The 25,409-nt window shown below is 37.7% G+C and overlaps 1 protein-coding gene across 1 annotated transcript in view; it reads left to right on the forward strand.

Moving 5' to 3' along the window:
- Positions 1-25,409, forward strand: part of LOC126087506 (phospholipid-transporting ATPase ABCA3-like) — a 249,445-nt gene that overhangs the window by 33,738 nt on the left and 190,298 nt on the right. Inside the window, exons 5-7 of the mRNA XM_049905037.1 lie at positions 2,155-2,414; positions 14,498-14,620; positions 15,361-15,466. Coding sequence (XP_049760994.1) covers positions 2,155-2,414; positions 14,498-14,620; positions 15,361-15,466 — 489 coding nt within the window. The remainder of the gene's footprint in view (positions 1-2,154; positions 2,415-14,497; positions 14,621-15,360; positions 15,467-25,409) is intronic.

Consider the following 25,409-nt stretch of genomic DNA (forward strand, 5'->3'; position numbering starts at 1 on the left):
AATACACAGGAATCAAACTGACTACATCTATGGAAGGAGACGATGGAATAACACAGGTCACAAAAATCATGACCTGTGTCCTAGTGAAGTGAGTAGCATCTGGGATCTTAAAGGCTTGCGAATGGCCACCTAAGATGCAAGTACGGGTCTCTGCTCACCAAGAGCAAAACAGTAAGTAACCAAAATCTCAGAGAAGAAACAAGACTTCATGAGCCACAACCTCATCTACCCTGAGACCGGAAGAACTAGATGGTGCCACTGACTGTTCTGACTGGGATCACAATAGATGGTCCCAGATAGAATGGAAGAAAAATGTGGAGCAGAACTCAAATTCTTAAAAAAGAGAAAAAGCCAGACAAACTAGAACAGTAGAGAACGGAGGACTCCCTGAGACTATCGCCCTGAGACACTCTTTAAACCTAGAACTGAGACTCAGATTGCCTTTATTGAAATAGAGTGGCACACAAAATAGAGGCTGTTATGCGTAAGATCGGTGCGCTACTTAAAAAACATCAGCATGAAACCAAAAGGTCAACAATTACTCAAAAACAAAGATAAGAAAGTAAGAGGGCGGGAAACTGCAGAACAAACAGAACACAAAGAGAATGCTGACACATTGTTGTAAATGTAACTAATGTCATTGAACAATCTGTGTGGACATCGTCAAATGGGAACCAAACTTGCTGTGTCAAGTTTCACCAAAACTCATTAAAATACTATTTAAAAACAGGTATATTAATGGACTGAAACAGGTTGAAAGCAAATGGTTGGAACATCATACGTAGTATGCAAACTGTGATAATAAGAAAAATATCAGAATAGTTTTCAGGGTAAGAAGATTTCAAGACGAAGTGTTAATTGATAAGGAAGACATAGCTATTTTAAGTGTATGCTTCTAATAACAGAGCTTCAAAATGCGTGAGGCCGAAATTGACAGAATGAAAGAGAGAATTAGATAATTCCACCATCATAAACCAAAAGCAAACCAAACTCACTGCCCTTGGGTCAGTTCCGACCCATAGCGATGCTTTAGGACAGAGTAGAACTGCCTCATAGGAGTCCAAGGCTGTAAATCTTTATGGAAGCAGACTGCCACACCTTTCCCCCGTGGAGTGCCTGGTGGATTTGAACTCCCAGCGTTTCAGTTAGTACTCAAGTGCTTAACCACTGCACCACTAGAACTTCCACACAATCATAGGTGGAGATATTAACACACCTCAAGTTGAAGAAATATCTAGACTATATACATATATACGTATGTATAAAGACTATATACATATATATGTATGTATAAAGAGATAGGTAATAGGAATAACGTTATCAACTTCCTTTAACAAAAAACAGTGATAGAATACATGTTTTCAAATGCACATGTATGTTCACTAGGACAGCCCCTGTGCTGAATCATAAAATGAGTCTCATTGAAAAGAAAAAAGAGTGAAATCATGAAGTATGTTCTCTGATAACAGTGAAATTAGAGATCAGTAATTAGACAAATCACAAATATGTGTAAAGTAAACAGCGCACTTCTAAATAATCCATGAGTCAAAAAAGAAATCACAAAGCAATTATAAAATTTTTAAATTAGTAAAGTATGACCTGTTAAAATTTGGGGGGAAAACAGAAGGTACAGCTAAAGCAATGCTTAAAAGAAAATTTATAGCTTTAAATGTTCATAGCAGGAAGAGAGAAAAATCTAAAATGATCTGAGTTCTAACCTTAAAAATGTAGAAGAAGAACAAAGTAAACCCTAAGCTGCCTTTTAGTTGTAGAGCTGGTTGGGTTTCAGTGAAACTGAATCTTACTTGGGTGCCCTTCTGAAATAAACAAAAAATAGTCTCTAGAATATATCTATTGTTCTGAGATTCATTATTTTTTTACATTTCCAAGTCTTCATCTCTCCAATATTTAATTAAATCATTATTATTCTTATAAATAGAAATCGCATCTGGCAAGCCTGCTACTTGAATTAAATATTGTAATTTTGGGAAGATGTGAATAAGATTCAATTAAAAGAGTATTTGTTATATCTGTGTCAAAACCATGATACAGCCAGTCTAGGTTCTGTAGGTGACAAGCTGTGAACTGCATTCTTTGTGTGTCGTATTTGCTCCTTAGCCTGTTTTACTTGTCAATGTTTGTTTTATCATGCAGGGTACATCAAAGAAGGATTCCTGGCTGTACAGTATGCCTTGGATAAAGCCATCATGTTGTATCATGAGAGCAGTGCTGGACAAAAGCTGTTTGATAATATCAGCATTTTTGTACAGAGATTTCCACATCCAGCTTCTTCCTTTGATGGATTACTTTGGCTCTCCAGTCCTTTCTTCCCTGTTATGTTCATATTCATGTTCTCTCCAAGCATACTTTCCATCCTGAGATTGATAGTGTGGGAAAAGGAAAATGGATTGAAGGTAATCCCTCTCTCTCTCTCTTTTTTTATTGTGGTACAAATATACATAACAAAACATACACCATTTGAACAATTGCTACATGTACAATTCAGCAACATTGATGGCATTCTTCAAGTTGTACAGTCGTTCATCACTATCCTTTTCCAAATCATTCTACCCCCATTAACACAAGCTTCATGCCACACAAGCAAAAACTCCACCTTTCCCCCTCCCTCCCACCACTGGTAATCACTAATAATTTTTTGTTTCTATGTATTTGCTTATTTCATGTAAATTAGATCATACGATACTTGTCCTGCTGTGACAGGCTTATTTGCTCAGCAAGATGTTTTCAGGGTTCATCCATGTAGTAACATGCATCAGGAATTGATTCTCTTTATGGCTAAGTAGCATTCCATTGTATATGTATACCAAAAGTATATGTATTCATCTCCTGATGGACATTTTGGTTCTTTTCACCTTTTGGCTTTTGTGGAAAGTGCTCCAGTGAACATTGCTGCAGAGGTTTCTGTTTGCATTCCTGCCTTCACTACTTCTGAGTATATATCTAGGATTGGGATTTCTGGGTCGTAGAACACAAAATGATAGTTTTCTGTTTAACTTTTTGAGGAAGCGCTAAATGGTTTTCCACAGCAGTTGTATCGTTTTACATTCCCACAAGCAATGAATGAGGGTTCTAGTTTCTCCCTAACCTCTCCAATGACTTGTTGTTTTCCATTTTGGGTTTTTGTTTGTTTGTTATCATTGCCATTCTAATAGGGGGGCAGTGTTATCTTTTTGTAGTTTTGGTTTGCATCTCCCCTATGGCTAATGATGTTGAGCTTCTTTTAATGTAATTATTGGCCATTTGAATATCCTCTTTGGTGAAACGTAGGTTCAGGTCGTCTGCCTACTTTTTGGTTGGGTTGTTAGTCTTATTGTTTTTAAGTTGTAGAAGTTTTATACATGTTTTGTGTATTAGACTCTTATCAGATATATAGCTCCTGGAACTTTTCTCTTGGTCCGTAAATTGTCTGTTTACTTTGTTGATAAAGTCATTTAATGAACAAAACTTTTTAACTTTTATGAGATCCCATTTATCTGTTTTATCTTTTAATACTTATGTTTTGGTTGTCATCTGATAATCCATTGTTAAAAGCTAGGTCCTACAGCCTTCACCTCCGCCCTTTCATTTTATTCTAAGAATTTTATGGTTTTGGTTTTTACGTTTAGGTCCTTGATCAATTTTGAATTGTGTGTGTGTGTGTGTGTGGTGTGAGGCATGGATCCTAGTTCATTCTACATCTGGAAATCCAATTTTCCCATTTATTGAAGAGAGCCTTCCTTCCCCATTGAATGGACTTAGCATCTTTGCTGAAAATCAGTTAACCGTAAAACCTGTGACCGTTGAGTTGATTCTGACTCATAGTTGACCATAGATGTATGGATTTATTCCTTGACTCTCAATTCTATTCCATTTGTCTGTATGTCTGTTATTACACCAGTACCAGTCTGTTTTAATTATTGTGACTTTATAGTATGTTTTGAAATCAGGAAGTGTTCCACTTATTTTCTGATAGTTTCTGTAAAGATTTTCTTAAGCCTGTGGAGCTCTTTTTTATGAGTAATTGGATTATTTCTACATATTCAGCACTGGTATGTGGTTATTATATCCCAGCAGTAGCAAATCCAAATACAGAACAGAAGGAGTGAATACTGATGCCACATATCTATTTTCCAAGCTGGGAAAGCTTCAAGAGGCACAGTATCTTTGGAGAGCAGCACAAAGGGAAGGCCCAGACACAAGAAGGAAGACAAAAACAAGGTCATGAGAGGAATTTGAAGTCTCTGGTACCCATAGAAACAACAAATTCATTGCTAGTAACCGTAAACCAAAAACAAAACTTGTTGCCATCTGGTCAATTCTGACTCGTAGTAACCCTATAAAAATGACAATAAATTTAAAACACAGCCCAAGGCCTGACTAAGTTAGCATACATCCCTGCACTAAAGGCCTATACTGCCCTAAACATATTTCAACAAAAATTGCAAGGCATTCTAAAACTCAAGAAAAAACATGGTCTGAAGAGACAAATCAGTTAGTACAGAAGAACTGGATATGACACAAATGTTGGAATTATCTGTAAAAATGGTGTGGGGGTTGTGTCTCACCTCCTCCAACCCCACAAGGGGGAAGGAAAACCAAGATCAACAGCCCAAGGCTGATTCTTAGGAGGTGGAAGTCACACCTGCCTCTTCTCTCTGCCATCTCTACCAGTTTTGACACCACCTGTCCCTCCACAGCATTCTTTACTGGGTTTGATAATTCATTGCAATGGCCACATAGAACTCACAGATCATACTCACATTTATGGGGTTTATTAGGGAAGTAACAGTTACAATTCGAGCTCAAGAACACTCAGGATACAGTTCTTCCATCAGGATAGCGTCTCCCCAGCTGAGCTCACAGGCATGCCTCTCCCTGGTCTTCAGTCTCTGCCCAAAGGCATCAGCTTTCTCTCTCTGTGGGCCAGGAAGCCCACCATGCTGTCTTCTCCTGCCAGGCCTCTGCTGCTGGGTCTCTTCTGCTGGTCTGTCCTTCCTTGGTGGTGGTGGGCTCCTCCTCTCTGCTCTGGAATGGGCTCACTTTTAAGGCAAAACTGATCAGTCCCCTTGGTAGGCTGTAGTTACCCTATCAGACAGTCACCTGGGTGGGAGTTACAAGACCATGGCTAGAAAGGCCACGCACAAAAGTAATTAATCACACTACACTATCAGACAGGGAATTTAAAATAATTACGATTAATATGTCAAAGGCTCTGAAGGGAAAGGTAGAGGCATCGAGAGTCCACAAGACCACACCTGCATTCTGAGATTTACTTGAAGCATTCATGGGGCTCAGCATATAGTTATACTCACAGCTGGGATTTACTGTAGTGGTATAATAAGGATACATGGTTGAATCATAAGGGACAGAGACACAGAACCTGCAGGAATCCACATGGAAGCTTCTTCATGCTCTCTCCCTTCTGTGAGCAGTCACACATAGTGTACTTTTGTCCTAGCAACTAAAATCAAACAGCGTATCTATGGTGGTTCTGTCTGGGGAAATGTATTAAAGATTTAGCACCTAAGGTTTTGATTGAGGGATGGTCATTTAGGCACTCTGTGCCTAGCAGGTACCAAAATTCTAAACTCCTAGAATGAAAACACGTATCCAGCATAAACTATATTGTCTGTACTAATACTTTAGGCACAGTGAGTCACCCTTACCATTTATGAAAAGTTTTATATCGTTGTAGGGAACTGTTTATCAGCTAGTTCCCATATGCCACCAAACTCCAACCCTGCAAGCATGCTTTTCTAAGAATATAGTCTTAAGCCTGCTGCATTAGTTCTTTTATGTATAGTAGGTACCATGCCACCAGGGTTTCCCTGGTGGCGTAGTGGTTAAGTGCTATGAATGCTAACCAAAGGGTTGGCAGTTCAAATCCGCCAGGCGCTCCTTGGACACTCTATGGGCCAGTTCTACTCTGTCCTATAGGGTCGTTATGAGTCGGAATCGACTCTATGGCAACGGGTAAATAGGCAGATAACATGCAAGATCAGAGAAGTAATGTTAGCAGAGAAAACTTTAAGAAAGAGCCAAATAGAATTGCTAGAAATAAAATACACAGTATGAAAAATTAATGCATTTGACAGGCTCATCAGTAGACTTGACCCAGACAAGGAGAGAATCAGTGAAGTTGAATACAACGCAGTTGTATTCAAGACATGAAATAAAATGCAAAAAATCCAGAAGAAAGCATCCAAAAGGTGTAGGACTATATCAAATGGTATAATGTGTATAATTGCAATCCCAAAAAGGAGATAAGAGAACAGAGTAAAATAAATATTGAAGAATTCATGGCAGAGAATTTTTCCAAAAGTAATACAGACATCAAGCCACAGATCCAAGAAGCTCAAAGGACATACATCAGGTTAAATACAACACACACACACACACACACACACACACACCCCTCTAGATCTATTATATAAATTGCTGAAAATGAAAGACGAGAAAATCTTGAAGGCAGTCAGAGGGGGGAAAAAAAAACAAAAAGACGCATTACCTAGAAAGGAATAAGGTTAAGAAGTACAGCCAACTTCTTATCAGAAACCTGCAAGTAAGAAGACACTAGAGTGACAGAAAAAAAGAAAAGAAAAAAAAAAATCTGTCATTCCATATCCAGTGAAAAATATATTTCAAACGTGGAGAAATAAAGACAAACAACACAGGTAATTTATTCCTGGAAGACCTAACCTACGAGAAATGTTAAAGGCAGCTCTTGGGGCAACCAGGATGGGACCAGTAGATGTATCTTAGATGGCTCCTTACAGGCTTTTAAGACCCCAGTTGCTACTCACTACAGTCAGGTATAGAATATCTTTATAGACTCTGTTATTACCAGTTGAGCTAGATGACCCCTGAGACCATGGTCCCTAGCCCTCAGCCCAGTAGCTCAGTCCCTCAAGGTGTTTGGATGTGTCTGTGAAGCTTCTATGACATTGCCCTGGACAAGTTTTGCTGACTTCCCCAGTGTTGTGTACTGTCTTAAACCCTTCTCCAAAGTTACCACTTACATACTATCTAGTTAGTATTTTTCCCTCCTCCCTTCCCTCCCTCATAACCATCAAAGATTGTTTCTGTGTGGAAACATTTTCATGTTTTTTTTATAATGGTGGTCTCATACAGTACTTGTCCTTTTGTAATTGACTTATTTCACTCAGCATAATGTCCTCCAGATTTGTCCATATCGTGAGGTATTTCCCAGATTCATCATTGCTTCTTCTTGTTGCAGAGTATTCTACTGTATGTGTATGCACCATAGTTTGTTTATCCATTCATCAGTTGATGGGCACTTAGGTTGTTTGCATCTTTTTACTACTGTGAATAGTAACATGCAGTGAACATGGGTGTGCATGTGTCTATTCGTGTGACGACTCTTATTTCTCTAGGATATATTCCTAGGAGTAGGATTGCTGGATCGTATGGTAATTTCTATTTCTAGCTTTTTAAGGAAGCACCATATCATTTTCCAGAATTGTTGTACCATTTTACACTCCCACCAGTGGTGCATGAGAGTTCCAGTCCCCCCACAGCCTCTCCAGCATTTCTTATTTTCTGTTTTGTTTTTTTTTATTCGTGCCAGTAATGTTGGGGCGAGGTGGTATCTCATTGTAGTTTTGATTTGCATTTCTCTAGTGGCTAGTGGTTGCCGGCATTTCTTCACGTGTCTGTTAGCCAGCTGACTATCTTCTTTGGTGAACTATCTGATCGTATCCTTTGCCTATTTTTTAATTGGATTATTTGTCTTTTTATTGTAGAGGTGTTGGATTTTCCTGTAGATTTTAGAGATTAGACCTTTGTCAGATATGTCATAGCCAAATTTTTTTCCCCAGTCTATAGATTCTCCTTTTATCTTTTGGTGAATTCCTTCGATGAGCAAAAGTGGTTAGTTTTTAGAAGACCCCAGTTATCTGGCTTATCTTCTGGTGTTTGTGTATTGTTAATTATTGTTTGTGTGCTGTTTATGCTGTATACTTGGACCCCTAGTGTTGACTCTTTTTTTTCTTCCGTTATCTCTAAAGTTTTTAGTTTTATATTTTAAATTAGTTTTTGTGTCTGGTATGAGGTATGAGCCCTGTTTCATTTTTTTGCCAGCACCGTTTGTTAAAAAGACTGTCTTTTCCTCATTTAGTGAACTTTGTGTCTTTGTCAAAGATCAGGTGGCCGTGGGTAGATTGATTTACAACTGGGTTCTCCATTCTGTTTCATTATTCAATGTGTCTGTTGTACCAGTACCATGATGTTTTGACTACCGTAGCTGTAGAATAGGTTCTGAGGTCAGGTAGCGCAAGGCCTCCTACTTTGTTCTTCTTCTTCAGTAATGGTTATTTATGTAGCGGATTACATTGATTTTCTAATGTTGAACCATCCTTGCATATCTGGTGTGAATCCCGCTTGGTCATGGTGTATTATTTTTTTAATATGGTGCTGAATTCTATTAGCTGGGATTTTGTTGAAAATTTTTGCACCTATATTTATGCATAATTGGTCCATAATTTTCTTTTTTGTGGTATCTTTGCCTGATTTTGGTATCGGGGTTATGCTGGCTTCATAGAATGAATTTGGAGGTGTCCCTGCCTTTTCTATGTTCTGAAATAGTTTGAGTAGTACTGGTGCAAGGTCTTCTCTGAATGTTTGGTAGAATTCTCCAATGTAGCCGTCTGAGCCAGGACCGTTTTTTTGTTGGGAGTTTTTGTTTTTTTTTTTTAATTATCTTTTCAGTCTCTTCTCTTGTTACAGGTCTGTCCAGATTTTCTACCTCAGTTTTTGCTAGTTTAGGTAGGTAGTGTGTTTCTAGAAATTTGTCCATTTCCTCTAGGTTTTCAAATTTGTTGGAGTACAGGTTTTCATAATAATCTCTTCTGATCCTTTTTATTTCACTTGGGTTTGTTGTAAAGTCCCCCATTTTATTTCTTACTTAGTTATTTGCTTCCTTTCCTTTTTTTTTTTTTGGTCACTTATGAGTCAGAATCGACTTGATGGCAGTGGGTTTGGTTTGGTTTTTTTTTTTTTTTTGACCAGTGATTTCTTGATTTTGTTGATTCTTTCAAAAACCAACTTTTGGTATTGTTGATTCTTTATATTGTTTCTCTAATTTAATTTATTTCTGCTCTAATGTTTATTATTTTCTTTCTTCTGGTAGCTATGGGCTTCTTTTGCTGTTTTCTTTCTATTTGTTCAAATTGTCAAGCTAACATTTTGATTTTGTCCCTTCTTTTTTGATATGTGTCCCTATTGCTATAAATTGACCTCTGAGTACTGCCTTAGCTGTGTCCCAAAGATTTTAGTACGATGTGTTTTCATGCTTATTTGATTCTAGAAGTTTTTTATTTCATCTTTGATTTTTTTCTATTACCTAGTGGTTTTTAAGCAAGGTGTTTTTCAGTTTCCAGTATTTGATTTTTTTCCTTGTTCTTCCTGTTATTAATTTATTCTTTGTTGGTGTTGTGATCAGACAAGATGCTTTGTATTATCACAGTGTTCTGGATTTCGTTGAGTGTTGCTTTGTGGTCTGAGATGTGTTCTACTCTGGAGAATGTCCCATGTGCATTGAAAAAGAATATATACATTACTGCTGTTGGGTGGAGTGTTCTATATATGTCTGTGAGGTCAAGATGATTGATGGTGGCCTTTAGATATTCGGTATCTTTGTTGAGTTTTTTTCTAGGTGTTCTGTCTTTTACCTAGAGTGGTGTGTTAAAGTCTCCTTCTATTATTGTGGAACTATCAGTTTCTCTTTTTGGTGCCATTAAAGTTTATGTATTTTGGAGCCCTGTCGTTGGGTGCATAGATATTTATTATGGTTATGTCACCAGGGTGGACTGTCCCTTTAATCATCATATGATGTCCTTCCTTGCCTTTTATGGTGGATTTTGCCTTAAAGTTTGTTTTATCTGAGATTAGTATTTCCACTCTTCCTCTTTTTTGATTGCTGTTTGCTAGATATATATATTTTTTTCCATCCACTGATTTTTAATATATCTATGTCTTTGTGTCGAAGGTGTGTTTCTTGTAGACAGCATATTGATGGGTCATGATTTTTTATCCATTCTGTCACTCTCTCTTTATGGGTGCATTTAAGCCATTTACATTCATGTGATTATCGATAGGTGTGAGTTTATTGTTGTCATTTTGTAGTGCTTTTTGTTGTTCCTCTTACTTTCCTGCCTGGAGTTCCTTTTGTTTGTGGAAATTTTTTTCTGTTTCTTTTGATATCGTAGATTTTGTACTGAAGCTTTATGTTTTTCTTCTTTATTTTGGTGAGTAGGTTTGTTAACTTTCTCTGTGGTTACCTTGAAATTTACCTTTATCTTCCTAAGTTTGAACTGGTCTTTTATTACTTGCTGTCACCTTGATTTTTTTTTTTTTTTATCACCTTGACTTCCTCTCCATTTGAAAGTTCTGTATCTTCACTGTGTATCCCCCCTTTTATTGTTCTGACATTGTCGCATTTACAGATTGATGTCTCTAGTTCCCTGTTCTGAATTTTTTGGTTTTGTTTTATCCTTGAGAGTTCATTAGTTAGGTTGGTATTTGTCTAATACTGACCTGTGTCCTATTTGAGGTTGTTGTCTGATGTTGTTGGTTCTCTAACTGAAGGACTCCCTTTAATAATTCTTTTAAGTTGGTTTGGTTTTTACAAATTTTCTTAATTTCTGTTTATCTGGAAATGTCTTAATTTTGCCATCGCATTTGAGAGAGAGTTTTGTAGGGTATGTTACTCTTGGTTGACAATTTTTTTCTTTCAAGGTTTTACATATATTTTCCTATTGCCTTCTTGCCTGAATGGTTTCTGCCAAGTAATCAGAGCTTACTCTGGTTGTTTCCCCTTTGTACATAACTTTTCATTTTTCTCGAGCCACTTTCAGAATTCTTTCTTTGTCTTTGGTTTTGGCCAGAGACACACCATGATGTATCTTGGTGACTTTCTTTTGAGGTCTGTCCTGTATGGGGGTCCACTGAGCTTCTTGGATGGTCAGCAAATCTTCAGTGATCTTCTCTGTGTTTTCCATTTTCTTCCCTTGTTCTGGAACTCCTATCACACACAAATTTTTGTTTTTGGTTACATCCCACATAGTTTGTAGATTGTCTTCATTCTTTTCTCTGATTTTTCCTCAAAGTGGCACAGATGGATTTGTCTTCAGTTCTGCTGATTCTGTCTTCCATTGTTTCAGATTTGCTCCTAAAACCTTCTATTGCGTTGTCCATTTCTGAAATTGTGTTGTTCATCCTTTAGATTTTAATTGCTGTTTTATATGATTTCTGATTGTTTTATTTTGACATTTTGTTCTTGTATTATTTTCCTGAATTATTGTACTGCATTGTCTGTGTTTTCCTTGATTTGGGCTATGTTTTGGTTGGTTTTGTCTGTACTTTCCATGATTTTGTCTGTGTTTTCCTTGATCTCTTTCCTAATCTCTTGGAGAACCCTGAATATTAGACTTTTGAATTCCTATCAGGTAGTTCCAATGCCATTCCTTCTGCTGGAAGTTCAACTGGTGCTTTAATTTAGGTTGCTTACTGGAGCCATCTTGTCCTGTTTTTTTTAAATATGTTTTGTTACTGTCTGCTGTCTCTGAGACATTCAGGTATTATTTTCTTTATTTATTGTAGGTTGGTTTCCTGCTTTTCTGTTTTGTTTGGTTATATCTGGGCAGGTGGACCAGGTGTACTTTGTTGTTTGCTCGTCTATAGGTATGATAGTTCTCACCACCTTGTTCTGGTGTGCAGGCCAGGCAGTCAGCTGTGATGAAGGTCCAGCAGGAAGGGAAGGGGTGTAAATGGGTCATTTGTCTGCAGCATAAAACAGGCTGGGGGCTGGAGTGGGGCCACTGCAATCTGCGGAGGGAAGGGAGGTCCCAAACCAGTGGGAAAGGGCCTGGAGTCTGGTTACCTCGGGGTCACAGTGGGTGTTGGGGGGGGTCTGTAGCTGGAGGAAAAGCCTGGGGTCCAGGCTGGGTCCTATCAGGGCCATGACAAGTGGCAGGAAGATTCCAGAGACAGTAGGAAGGGGTCTGAGGTCCGAGCTCAGTCCCTTCGGAGCTGCAACAGGTAGTGGGGAAGGGTCCAGAACCAGCAGGAAGGGGCTGGGGGTCTGGGCCAGGTCCCCTCAGGGCTGCAGCAGGTGATAGGAGGGGTCTGAAGCTGGCAGGAAGGGTCCATAGCTGGCCAGGACGGGCCTGGGGTCCAGGCTGGATCCCTAGGGGCTGCAGTGTATAGCAGGAGGGGTCCAGAGCCAGCAGTAAGGGGCCTGGGGTCTGGATCAGATCCCCTGGGAGCTGCAGCAGGTGGCAGAAAGGTTTCAGAGCTGGCGAGAAGGGTTTGAAGCTGTCAAGGAGGGGTCTGGGTTCGGTCACCTGGGTGCCATGGCAGTCAGCAGGAGGGATCCAGAGCTGGTGGGAAGGGGCCTATGGTCTGGGATGAGTCCCCTGAGTACCATGGTGGGCGGAGGAAGGGGTCCGGAGTTTAACTTTGAATTGCAACCAGCAAACATGCTCTTAACTTAATCCTGAGTGTGTACACACCAAACCTCTATCTCCTGTGGGGAATTCTGTGGAGGTGCCTTTCTGTGTGCGGGGCTGTTGACTTTATTCCAAGATGGCAACGCCAAGTCATGCCATTTGGTCAGGAACCTCCACTCGGTATCTCTGCGCCTTCCCCATTTTCTATCAGTTTCCTCTTCTCCTCAGTGACTTCCAATCTAATACTTTATCCCTTCATTTAAGGTTCAAGGTTCTAGGATTGACATCTGTATCTGTTTTACTTGGTTTTTCAGGTCTTTGTTTTGGCAGGATGGCTTAATGCATCTGACTAGTCTTCCATCCTGGCTCCACTCCCAAGTCTTTTTATTATTTTTAATTGCTCTGAAAGATAATTTTCTGCTTAAACCAATAAAAGTAACAATGTATTGAGGCTTATAGTACATGAAAAGATTATATGTATGACTGTAGTGGCAGAAAGAGTGGGAGAAAAAAGCTGGGAATAAATATTTTCACTACATATGAGGTGGTATAAATACTATTTGAAGTTGGACTCACTTACTTTAAAAATCATATTGTAGGCCAACTGCCAAAAAAATTAAAGATTTGTATATAACAAGTCAATAAAGGAGATAATAAATGAGTAATAAAAGTGCTCATTAAAACCAGAGAAGACAGAATAGGAGGAAAAAAGAAAGACTAAATACAACAAATAGAAAATAGCTACCGAAAAGGTAGATTTTAATCCAAATATATGATCACTAAATTTAAACATAGCAGCTGAAAGTCAGTAATTATCAGATTGAATGAAAAAGAAAAACCCTACTATATGCTAAATACAAGAAACCCACTTTAAAGACTTAAATAGGTTAAAAATACATGGCTGGTGAAAGATATACTGCACAAATACTAACCGAAAGAAAAGCTGAAGTATCTATATTAACAAAATAGATTTCAGAACAAGGAGTGAAGAGGGACATTGCATAATGATAATAGGTAACAAACCTACACCTGTGTACATCTAATAACAGCTTAAAAATACATGAGGCAATAACTGATAGATATGAAAGGAGAAAAAGACAATTTGACAACTCTCTTTGCACACTTTGACTTTATTCTGTCAATATTTCATAGAACAAATACGTAGAAAATATGGTAGGGTGTACTTGGATAATCTAGGTTAATCTCTCCATGTTTAAGGTTCATAACCTTAATTACACTGCAAAATCCCTTTTGCTATGTTACCTAATATATTCACATGTTCCAGGGTTTTAGTGTGGATAACTTTAGGGGGACATTCTGCTTATCACAAAACAATATAAAAAAGCCTTCACCCTAGACAAGCACTGTTAAAACTTTGGAATATGTTCCTTTCTTTCTCTCCTTCTCTGTGCATACAAATTTGTGTGTGTGCATACACACACACACACACACACAGGCAGACCTTTGGCTGACTAAAGGAGTTTCTAGTTTAAAACATCTTTTATCTCAAATAGCCAATCTGTAAGTATTACTCTTGCAGGATTTGCAAAGCATCATGTGTTAACTAAATCATATTTCATTAGCAATTTTGTATTGTTAAAACTTGAAATATCTGTCTACAGCCAAATATTTCTGAAAAATACTCGTGGTTTTACCACACTGGGGACTTTATTTTTCCTACTTCTGAGAGTTTACAGTTAGGTTTAAAAAAAAAATGCAAGCACATTTTTCTAATATTCCTGGAAATAGGATATAATAGAAGAGATCTTAATCTCAGTGCTTTAAGGTTTAATTTGAAATGTTTTCTATTTTGGTTCAGTACCAGGTATGGTATTAAGAGAAAGACCTCTGAACTTGGGAGAAATAAGTTTGAATCCCAATATTGCCTCTTACTAACTGTATAATTTTGATCAAGACACTTGACTTTCTGAGCCTTGATTTTCTCATTTATAAGATGGAGATGATATTGACTATTTATAGAAGCTATATTGCTGATATGTAATATTTGGTTTGTGTTGACTTTCCAACAGGAGTACCAGCTCATCATTGGACTCAGAAACTGGATTATTTGGGCTGCTTATTTCTTCACATTCTTACTTTTACATATCATTATTATCTCTTTGATATGCGTGTTATTCTTTACCAAGGCAAGTGTCTAGTTAAATGCCGTCCAATACAATCTGAGTTATGTATGTAATATTAAATATTTGATAGCCACTAGAAATAAAAAGGTAAGAAGAAACAGGTGAAAATTATTTTGATAATATATTTAATTTAACCTAATATATCCAAAATATTATTATTTCAACATTGTAACCAATTGAAAATCAAAAGAGCTCTTTACAGCACTCTTTTCACAGCGTCTCTAAAATCTGGTATGTATTTTATATTTACAACACATCTCAATTCGGATACCAGATTTTCATTAGAAATACTTGAATCTGTATTTGATACAGTCTCAGTTCTTGAAATTAAATTCAAAATAATTAAAATTCAGTTCCTCAGTCACTCTAACCACATTTCAAGTGCTAAGTAACTACCTGTTCTTAGTGGCTGTGACAGTACAGTTGGTTGCAGTCTGCTGTAGCTATCCTTTGAAAGTGAAAAAATAATTATGGTGTAGGCTAATTGGTCTCAGGTTGCCAAGAGGATGAAATGTGGTTTTCATTGTCTCCACTGTGGAAACTCAGAAGCTGCTGAATCTCTCAGCAGGATTTAAACCATTCTGTAAGAAATTAGTTAACTTTCCATCTCATTCAGTTTCAGTCATTAACCAGTGTGATCTGTATCGTTAGGGCTATCGTTTTCTCCCTCCTCCCTTCTTTTTATGTGATACCACTTACTGCGTAACTCACCTGACTTCCTAATTGTTTCATTGTAGGTTATAGATAAGCCAATCTTCTACCACAGTGACTATAGTTCCATCTTTGTCTTTTTTATGTGTTACGCCATTGCTTCAATATTCTTCGGCTTTATGGTTAGCACACTCTTCAGTAAAGGTGAGTCTGAGACTCCTTTTGTGATAGAACCTCTTTTAATTGTCCAAAATAGAATCGTATTTGGGAGCTCCTTCTAGCCCTTCCTGTATAGCCTCTGCTTACATTCCAACAGAAGAGACGAATGGCACACGAAATGATTTGACAGGAAGTGCAGAGAGCATTGAAAGTGATAAGGCCCAGTGCGTACATAAGAAGAGAGTATAAAATAAAATTGTGACCAGCTGGAACTTAGGGTACACTAAACAATGCTCCCTGCAGAAGTTGCTTTTAAATCACTTCTGAAATCAAGTCAGGGGATGGAGATATTCATTCATTCACTCATTCAGCAAGTCCTTTGTGCACTTACCATGTGTCAAGACTATATCTCATATTTAAAGGTAAAATGAAAATTGGTTCCTTGCTCACATGAGTGAAATATGTGTGGCCAGATAACCCCAGATTGGTCTAATTAGAAATTCTGTAGAAATGATTCTCTGCTGATAATTTTTTTAAAATTATTCCCCAAAATATTAAATAATTTCTTTTTTTTAGGCCGTATATGTTTCTTATATATTTCTTGTATATGAAACCATCAGAATATCAACCCTAGTAATCCATTTTAGGGTACAAATATAAAATTTAACAGCTAAGACTTTTAAATATCACAGGTATTTTAACTGTTTAATATACTATGGCAAATATTATTCACAATTATGCAGAAAGAATAACACAACAGGCCTGAGACTTCTATCCTTAGAGAGCCTTGCTTGAAAGATTGGCCCTTGGCTGGTCCTAAGAATGTAGATTTTGGAAGGGTTCCCACCATTCCTTAAATGATAAGAGTGGTTCACTGTGCCTAAGTTCTTTGTGGAAACAGTATGGCTTATGCTGAACACCTGCTTTCTTCCGGGAGTATTGAATTTTGGTGTTAGGCAGAGGATGCACGTGCAGAAATGTTCCACACTATTCCACGTGTGTTGTCATAGTTCATTGCTGGAAGAATTAAGTGCAACCTGTGTGATTCTACTGGAAAAGGACTCTTGGAAGTGTGCGCCTGGTTTCCTCCACACTTTGTCCCATGGTCTTATCACTTTGTTGATACTGCTTTATATCTTAGCCATGGTTATGCCAGTCTTAGCCATGGTTATGCCAGTATGCTGAGGTCTGTGAGACTCTCAGTGAATCATCAAAGCTTAGAGTGATCTTGAGGATCTTTGACACAAACACCTAGATCTTATTCATGATGTGTAATTATTTCTATACACCTCTGGATTCACTTTATTAATAGTTTGTTGAGGATTTTTGCATCTAAGTTCATGAGATATTGATCTGTATAGCCATTCCTTTCTATGGTTTTCTTTTTTGTACTTAAATGGTTTGGTGTCAGGGTATACTTGCTTCATAAAATGTCTTGGGAAGTTATTACCTCCCCTTCTATATTCTGGAAGAGATGGTATAAAATTGTTGTTAATTATTATTTAAATGTTTGATAGAATCCCTAGGTGAAACCATCTAGGCCTTGAGTTTTTTTTGTTTTTTTGCAGCGTCTTTTTTTTATTGTGCATTCAATTTTGTTAATGGTTATAGGGCTAAGCAGATTGTCTATTTCATCTTCATTGAGTTTTGGTAGTTTGTGAGTTTCAAGAATTGGTCCATTTTTTTCTAAGGTGTCAAATATATTAGGGTAAAGTTGGACATTGTATTCCCTTTATTAGCTTTTTAATGGCTGCAGGACCTATAGTGGAATCCCCTCTTTAATTCTTTTTTTTTTTAATTTTTATTGAGCTTCAAGTGAACGTTTACAAATCAAGTCAGTCTGTCACATATAAGTTTATATGCACCTTACTCCATACTCCCACTTGCTCTCCCCCTAATGAGTCAGCCCTTCCAGTCTCTTCTTTCGTGACAATTTTGCCAGCTTCCAACCCTCTCTACCCTCTCATCCCCCCTCCAGACAGGAGATGCCAACACAGTCTCAAGTGTCCACCTGATACAAATAGCTCACTCTTCATCAGCATCTCTCTCCTACCCACTGTCCAGTCCCTTCCATGTCTGATGAGTTTTCTTCGGGAATGGTTCCTGTCCTGGGCCAACAGAAGGTTTGGGGACCATGACCACTGGGATTCCTCTAGTCTCAATCAGACCATTAAGTATGGTCTTTTTGTGTTTTGGGGTCTGCATCCCACTGATCTCCTGCTCCCTCAGGGGTTCTCTGTTGTGCTCCCTGTCAGGGCAGTCATCAGTTGTGGCCGGGCACCAACTAGTTCTTCTGGTCTCAGGATGATGTAGGTCTCTGGTTCATGTGGCCCTTTCTGTCTCTTGGGCTCATAGTTATCGTGTGACCTAGGTGTTCTTCATTCTCCTTTGCTCCAGGTGGGTTGAGACCAATTGATGCATTTTAGACGGCCGCTTGTTAGCATTTAAGACCCCAGACGCCACCTTTCAAAGTGGGATGCAGAATGTTTTCATAATAGAATTATTTTGCCAATTGACTTAGAAGTCCCCTTAAACCATGGTCCCCAAACCCCTGCCCTTGCTCCACTGACCTTTGAAGCATTCAGTTTATCCTGGAAACTTCTTTGCTTTTGGTCCAGTCCAGTTGAGCTGACCTTCCATGTATTGAGTATTGTCCTTGAGTATTGTCCTTCCCTTCACCTAAAGTAGTTCTTATCTACTAACTAATCAGTAAAAGACCCTCTCCCACCCTCCCTCCCTCCCCCTCCTCGTAACCACAAAAGTATGTGTTCTTCTCAGTTTATACTATTTCTCAAGATCTTATAATAGTGGTCTTATACAATATTTGTCCTTTTGCCTCTGACTAATTTCGCTCAGCATAATGCCTTCCAGGTTCCTCCATGTTATGAAATGTTTCACAGATTCGTCACTGCCCTCTTTAATTCTTTTCCCCCCTTCTTTGTATCATATATAATCTCCTTCGTGGTTTGTTTTTTTTTTTGCAATAAATGTATATGTATATTTATATATGTAACAAGACATTTGCCATTTCAACATGCTTCACGTGTACAATTCACTAATATTAATTATGTTTATCATGTTGTTCAACCATCACCATTGTCTGTTTCCAAATTTTTCCATCATCCTTAACAGAAGCTCAGTGTCCCCTAAGCAGTGAGCCTCTGCTCCCCCTCCCTCCTGCCTGCCCTTAGTAACTACAAATAAACTTTGGTCGCCATACGCTTGCCTGTTCTAGATATTTCATATGAGTGAGATCATATAATGTTTGGCCTTTGGCGACTGACTTATTTGACTCAACATAGTGTTTTCACAGTTTGTGTTGTAGCATGTATCAAGACTTCGTTTCTCTTTATGAATAAGTAATATTCCATTTTAAGTATTACCACATTTTATTTATCCATTCATCTGTTGATGGACAGTTAGGCTGTTTCCACCTTGTGGCCATTGTGAATAGTGCTGCAGTGAACATTGGTGTACAGGTATCTCTTTGCATTCCTGTGTTCAAGTCTTTTGGGTATATACCTAGGAGTGGAATTGCTAAATCATTTTATGTCTAACTTTTTGAGAAACCTCCACCTTTTTCCACAGTAGCTGACCATTTTAAAGTCCCACCATCAATGGGTGAGTGTTCCAGTTTCTCCACATCCTTGCTAATACCTGTTGTTTTGCTTTTTAAAAATCATATCCACCTTAGGGGGTGTGAAGTGATAACCTTCTTGTGATTTGCATTTCTCTAATAACAAAATACAGCATTTTGAAGAATGGAAATTCCAAAACACTTAGTGGTTGTCGTGTGGAAACTGTATATGAATTAAGAGGCATTTGTTCAAACAGAAAAAGGGGATACTGCGTGGTTCAGAATTGGAAAAAGTATGCAGCGAGGTTGTTTTCTTTCACCTAACTTATTCAGTCTGAATGCTACACAAATAATTTGTAAATCTGGGCTATGTGAAGAAGAACGTGGCATCAGGATTGGAGGAGGAACTTATTAAGAACCTGTGATATGCATATGACAAAAACTTGTTGTTAAGTGCCATCGAGTCTATTCTGACTTACAATGCCCCTATGTACAAAAGAACAAAACACTAACCTGGTCCTGTACTATCCTCTCAATCCTTGCTGTGTTTGAGCCCATTTTTGCAACTACTGTGTCAAACTATCTTGTTGAAGGCCTTCCTCTTTTTCACTGACCCTCTGCTTTACCAAGCATGATGTCCTTCTCAAGGGACTGATCCCACCTGGTAACATGTCCAAAGTATGTGAGACAACGTATCGCCATCTTTGCTTCTGAGGAGCATTCTGGCTGTATTTCTTCCAAGACAGATTTGTTCATTGTTCTGGCAGTCCATGGTGTATTCAATATCCTTCACCAACACCATAATTCAAATGCACCAATTATTCTTTGGTCTTCCTTATTCATTGTCCAGCTTTTGCATGCATTATGAGGACACTTAAAATACCATGGCTTGGGTCAGGCACACCTTAGTCCTTAAAATGACATCTTTGCTTTTTAACACTTTAAACAGGCCTTTTGCAGCACATTTGCCCAGTGCAAAACGTCATTTGATTTCTTACATCCCAAAAATGAAGGCAGATTGAAGCATTTACTGATATAAGTCAAAGACTACATACAGCCTTTAGTATGGATTACACCAGAATTGAAGAAACTGAAAATCCTCACAACTGGACCAATTAGCAACATCATGATAAATGAAGAAGAAGTTATCAAGGATTTTCATTCTACTCGGATCAACAGTTAACATCCAAGAAGAAGCAGGCAAGAAATCAAACTATGTATTGCATTAGGCAAATCTGCTCAGCAAACTGGTCCAAAACCGAGTCCGTTGCTGTTGAGTCAATTCCAACTCATAGCAACCCTATAGGACAGGGTAGAACTGCCCCATAGGGTTTCCAAGGAGCACCTGGTGGATTCGAACTGCCAGTCTTCTGGTTAGCAGCTATAGCTCTTAACCCCTACGCCACAAGAGTTTCCTGCTCTTTAAAGTTTTAAAAAGCAAAGATACCACTTTGGTGACTAAGGTGGGCCTGACCCAAGCCATGGACTTTTCAGTTACCTCATATGCATGTGAAAACTGGATAATGGAAAAGCAAGACAGAAGAATTGATGCATTCGAATTGTGGGGTTAGGAAAGAATATTGAATATACCATGGACTGCCAGAAGAATGAACAAATCAGTCTTAGAAGAAATACAACCAGAATATTCCTTATAACCAAGAATGGCAAGACTTCTACTCACTTTCTTTGGACACATCATCAGGAAAGACCAATAACTAAAAAAGGACATCATGGTTGGTAAAGAAAAGCATCAGCAAAAATGAGAAACCCTCCATGAGATGGATTGACACAATAGACAGAACAATGGCCTCAAACATACTGATGATCAAGAAGATGGTTCAGAATCAGGCAACATTTTGTTCTGTTATACATAAGGTCGCTATGAGCTGGAGCTGACTCAAACAGCACCTAACAGTAACAACAAATGACTAGTGATACTGAGCATTTTTTCATGTGTTTAGAAATAGAAATCTGAATAGATCAGTAACAAAGAGACTGAGTTGAACATGTAGAAATTTCAAATGTTTTGTTGTGAGTGTGTGTGTGTGTATACACACACCCCCCAAAAACAAACCTGTTGCTTTTGAGTCGATTCCAGCTCACAGCAACTCCGTAGGACGGAGTAGAACTGCCCCATAGGGTTTCCGAGGAGTAGCTAGTAGATTCGAACTGCTGACCTTTTGGTTAGCAGCCAAGCTCTCTTAACCACTGTGCATCCAGGGCTCCGTGTGTGTGTGTGTCTGTGTGTCTATATATGTATTCATATATATGTGTGTGTATATATATACACACACCACAATAAAACAAAAATCAAAACAACAAAAAAATTTAAAAACAAATTTAAAAAACTTCCCTTCATCTCAACATAAAGAAAACAAAAATCCTCACAACTGGACCAATAAGCCACACCATGATAAATGGAGAAAAGATCGAAGTTGTCAAGAGTTTCATTTTACTTGGAGCCACAATCAACACCCATGAAAGCAGCAGTCAAGAAATCAAAAGACACATTGCATTGGGCAAATCTGCTGCAAAAAACCTCTTTAAAGCGTTGAAAAGCAAAGACGTCACCTTGAAGACTAAGGTGTGCCTGATCCAAGCCATGGTGTTTTCAGTCGCTTCCTTGTGCATACGAAAGCTGGACAATGAATAAGGAAGACCGAAGAAGAATTGATGCCTTTGAATTGTGGTGTTGGTGAAGAATATTGAATATACCATGGACTGCCAAAAGAACGAACAAACCTGTCTTGGAAGAAATACAACCAGAATGCTTCTTAGAAGCAGGGATGGTGAAACTATGGGTCACATACTTCGTACATGTTATCAGGAGGGATCAGTCCCTGTAGAAGGACATCATGCTTGGTAAAGTAGAGGGTAAGCGAAAAAGAGGAAGACCTTCAATTACATGGATTGACAAAATGGCTGCAACAATGGGCTCAAGCATAAAAACGGTTGTGAGGATGGTACAGGATCAGGCAGTGTTCCGCTCTGTTGTACATAATGTTGCTATGAGTCGGGACTGACTCGATGGCACCTAACAACAGCAGCACAGGGAAAATTCCATGGCCAGATGACTTCACTAATGGATTCTACCAAGCATTAAAGGAAGCAATAATACCAGTTCTATACAGGCTCTTCCAGAAAATTAAAGAGGAAGGAATACTTCAGAACTTATTATTTGTGGTTATCATTATTCTGGTACCAAAACCAGATATACATGTTTTAAAAAACTCTAAAAACTACAGAGTAATTTCACTCATTAACCTACCTGCAAAAACTTGGCATATTTTAGCAAATCAGTTCTAAAATTATATAAAAAGATAAATAGTTCATGACCAAATGGGGTTTATTTGAGGAATGAAAAGTTGTTTAACATTTGAAAATTAATGTAATTCACCATATTAATTTTTTTTCTAAAATATGATCATCTCAAAAGAAAGCCTGAATAAATGCAGCAATATACTGACTCATGGATCAGAAAGCTCAATATTTTAAAGTTGTCAGTTTGCCTCAGTTTGACCTCTAACTTCAGTGTAGCTCCGATCAAAATATTAGCTGACTATCTTATAGAAATGACATGCTGATAATAAAATCGTATGGAAATGCAAAGTAAGTCTGAAAAAGAACAAATTGGAAATGATAACATCTCATTTTAAGAATTATTATAAAGTTTGATATATATAAGTATTATAAAGACATTGTGGAATTGGCACCAAGGTAGACACATAAATCAGTGAAACAGAGTAGAGAGCCCAGAAGTAGATCTGCACATAAACGGAGTATTTATTTTTCACAGAAGTTCAAAGGCACCTCAGGGGAAAAGGATAGTCTTTTCAGCAAATGTTGGAATAATTGGAAATCCATACGCAAACTAATTTCAATTCATACCTTACACCATATACAAAAATTAACTTAAGATGGCTCATACACATAAATGTAAAACTTTAAAACTTCTAGAAAAAAAATTAGAACAAATTGTGCCCTTGGATTAGACAAAGATTTCTTAGGTACAACACTAAAAGAATAAGGCATAAAAGGAAAAAGTGAAACATTGGACTTCAGCAAAATTTAAAACCTATGATCTTCAAAATACACTGTTAAGAGAATGGAAAGACAAGCCAGACTGACAGAAAATATTTGCAGAACATTATTTGATAAAATATTTGTAATCAGAGTATTTGACGAATGGTAAAAATCAATAAACAAAAATTTGACAGTTTCGAACGGACTCTTCACCAAAGAAGTTATACAGATGGCAAACAAACACATGACAAAAATGCTTAACATTATAAATCAGTATTGTTAGTTGCCGTTGAGTTGGTTCCCACTCACGATGACCCCATATTTGCAGGGTAGAACTCCTTAGGGTTTTCAAGGTTATAACCTTTCAGAAGGAGGTCATTAGGCCTGTCTTCCGAGGAGGCCCTGCGTGGGTTTGAACCACCAACCTTTTGGCTAGTAGTCAAGCATTTAACCAGAAATCCTCATGAATGTATGTTGCTGTTGCTGTTAGGTGCCATCGAGTCAATTCTAACTGACCCTATAGGACAGAGTATGGTTGCCTGGGCTGTAATCTTTACAAGAGCACACCCAGGTCTTTTCTCCCACAAAAAATCTGGTGAGTTCAAACTGCTGACCTTTTGGTTAGCAGACCAGTGCTTAACCGTTGCACCACCAATTAATAGGGAGCTGTAAATTTAAGCCACAATGAGATACCACTACCTACTTATTAGAGTAACCAAAATTAAAAATATTGGCAATATCAAGTGTTGGCAAAGATGTGGAAGAACTATAACTCTCTGACCAGAATGTAAAATAGGACAATGACTTGGAAAAACAGTGTGGTTGTTTTTTAAAAAGTTGAACATTTACCTACCATGTTATCTAGCCATTCTACTCCTAGTTATTTATCCAAGAGAAATAAAGTATTTGTCCACAGAAATACCTTGTATACCAATATTCATAACAGCTTTATTTGTAATAGCCAAAATCTGTCAACAACCCAGATGTTCTTTATCAAGTGAATGGATTAAAAAATTGGGGTATATACGTGCAATGGAATACTACTCAGCAATAAAATGGAATGAGCTGTTGATTCATGCAACAATGTAGACAAGTGTCACAATAATTACACCAAGTGAAAGGCACAAAACAGAGTTTTGTGTAATTCCATTTATGTATAACTCTAGAAAATGCAAACTATAGTGAGAGAAAGCAGATAAATGCTTACCTGGAGACAGGGAGGGAAGAGTGGAGCAGCTGGGAGAGATTACAACAGGGCATGAAGGGACTATATGTATACATACATACATATTTATTTATCAAATTGCATAGTAAATATGTTTTATACCTCAATAGAGCTTTCTCTTTTTTTTTGTAAGTTTGGTTGATTTAACAGTAAAGCCATTTGAGCCTAGAGATTATGGGAATTTTATTACAAATTCAGTCTGTATAAGACTATTATAATGGCTGCTAACCAAATGGTCCGCAGTTCAAATCTGCCAGGAGCTCCTTGGAAACTCTATGGGGCAGTTCTACGCTGTCCTATAGGGTCGCTATCAGTTATAATGGTATATTCTTATTTGTCAGTTTTGGTAATTAGTGCCTTTGGAGGGTTATGTCCATTTCATTAGTTTCTAATTTGTCAGATTGGAATCTCATTTGTCATAGTCTCATATACTATTTCATGTCTGTGTGATCTGTAACCTTTGTCCACTTTCATTCCTTACATTGATTATTTTTACTTTCTTTTTCTTGATCCACCTAATTAGACATTTATCAATTTTGCTGATCTTTATAGAAAACCAGCTTTTGGTTTTTTTGTTTGTCTGTCTTGTCTGTTTTTATATTAATTGTTAATCTTAATTATTCTTTCACTCCTACTTTTTTGGTTTTAATTTGCTTTTCTTTTTCTGGCTTCTTAAGGTGAAAACTTATGTCATTAATTTTAGACTTTTTTTCTTTTCTAATATAAAAATTTAAAGCTATAAATTCCCCTCAGTGTACTGCCTTAGCTTCAGCTCTCAAATTTGGGTGTGTTGTGTTTGCATTTTTATTCAGCTCAAAATATTTACTAATTTCCCTTGTGGTTGTTTCCTTGGTCCATGGGTTATTTAGAAATGTGCTTCCAAATATTTGAACATTTTTTAGATGTCTTTTTGTTATTAAATTCTATCTTAATCCTGTACTTGTCAGAGCATATATGCTATATGATACCAATCTTCATGAATTTATTGAAATTTGTGAATTTATAACAGCATATGACCTATTTTTGGTATTCTTCAATGTTGCCCTGGAACAAATGTGTTTTCTGCCAACGTTTCTATCATTGTCCACCATATGTGTTTCTTTTCTTTGGCTGCTTTCAAATTCTTATTGTTTTCAGCAATTTCACTATCATGTGCGTGGATG

This window comes from Elephas maximus, chromosome 12, assembly GCF_024166365.1.
Source record: "Elephas maximus indicus isolate mEleMax1 chromosome 12, mEleMax1 primary haplotype, whole genome shotgun sequence".
Lineage (NCBI taxonomy): Eukaryota > Metazoa > Chordata > Mammalia > Proboscidea > Elephantidae > Elephas > Elephas maximus.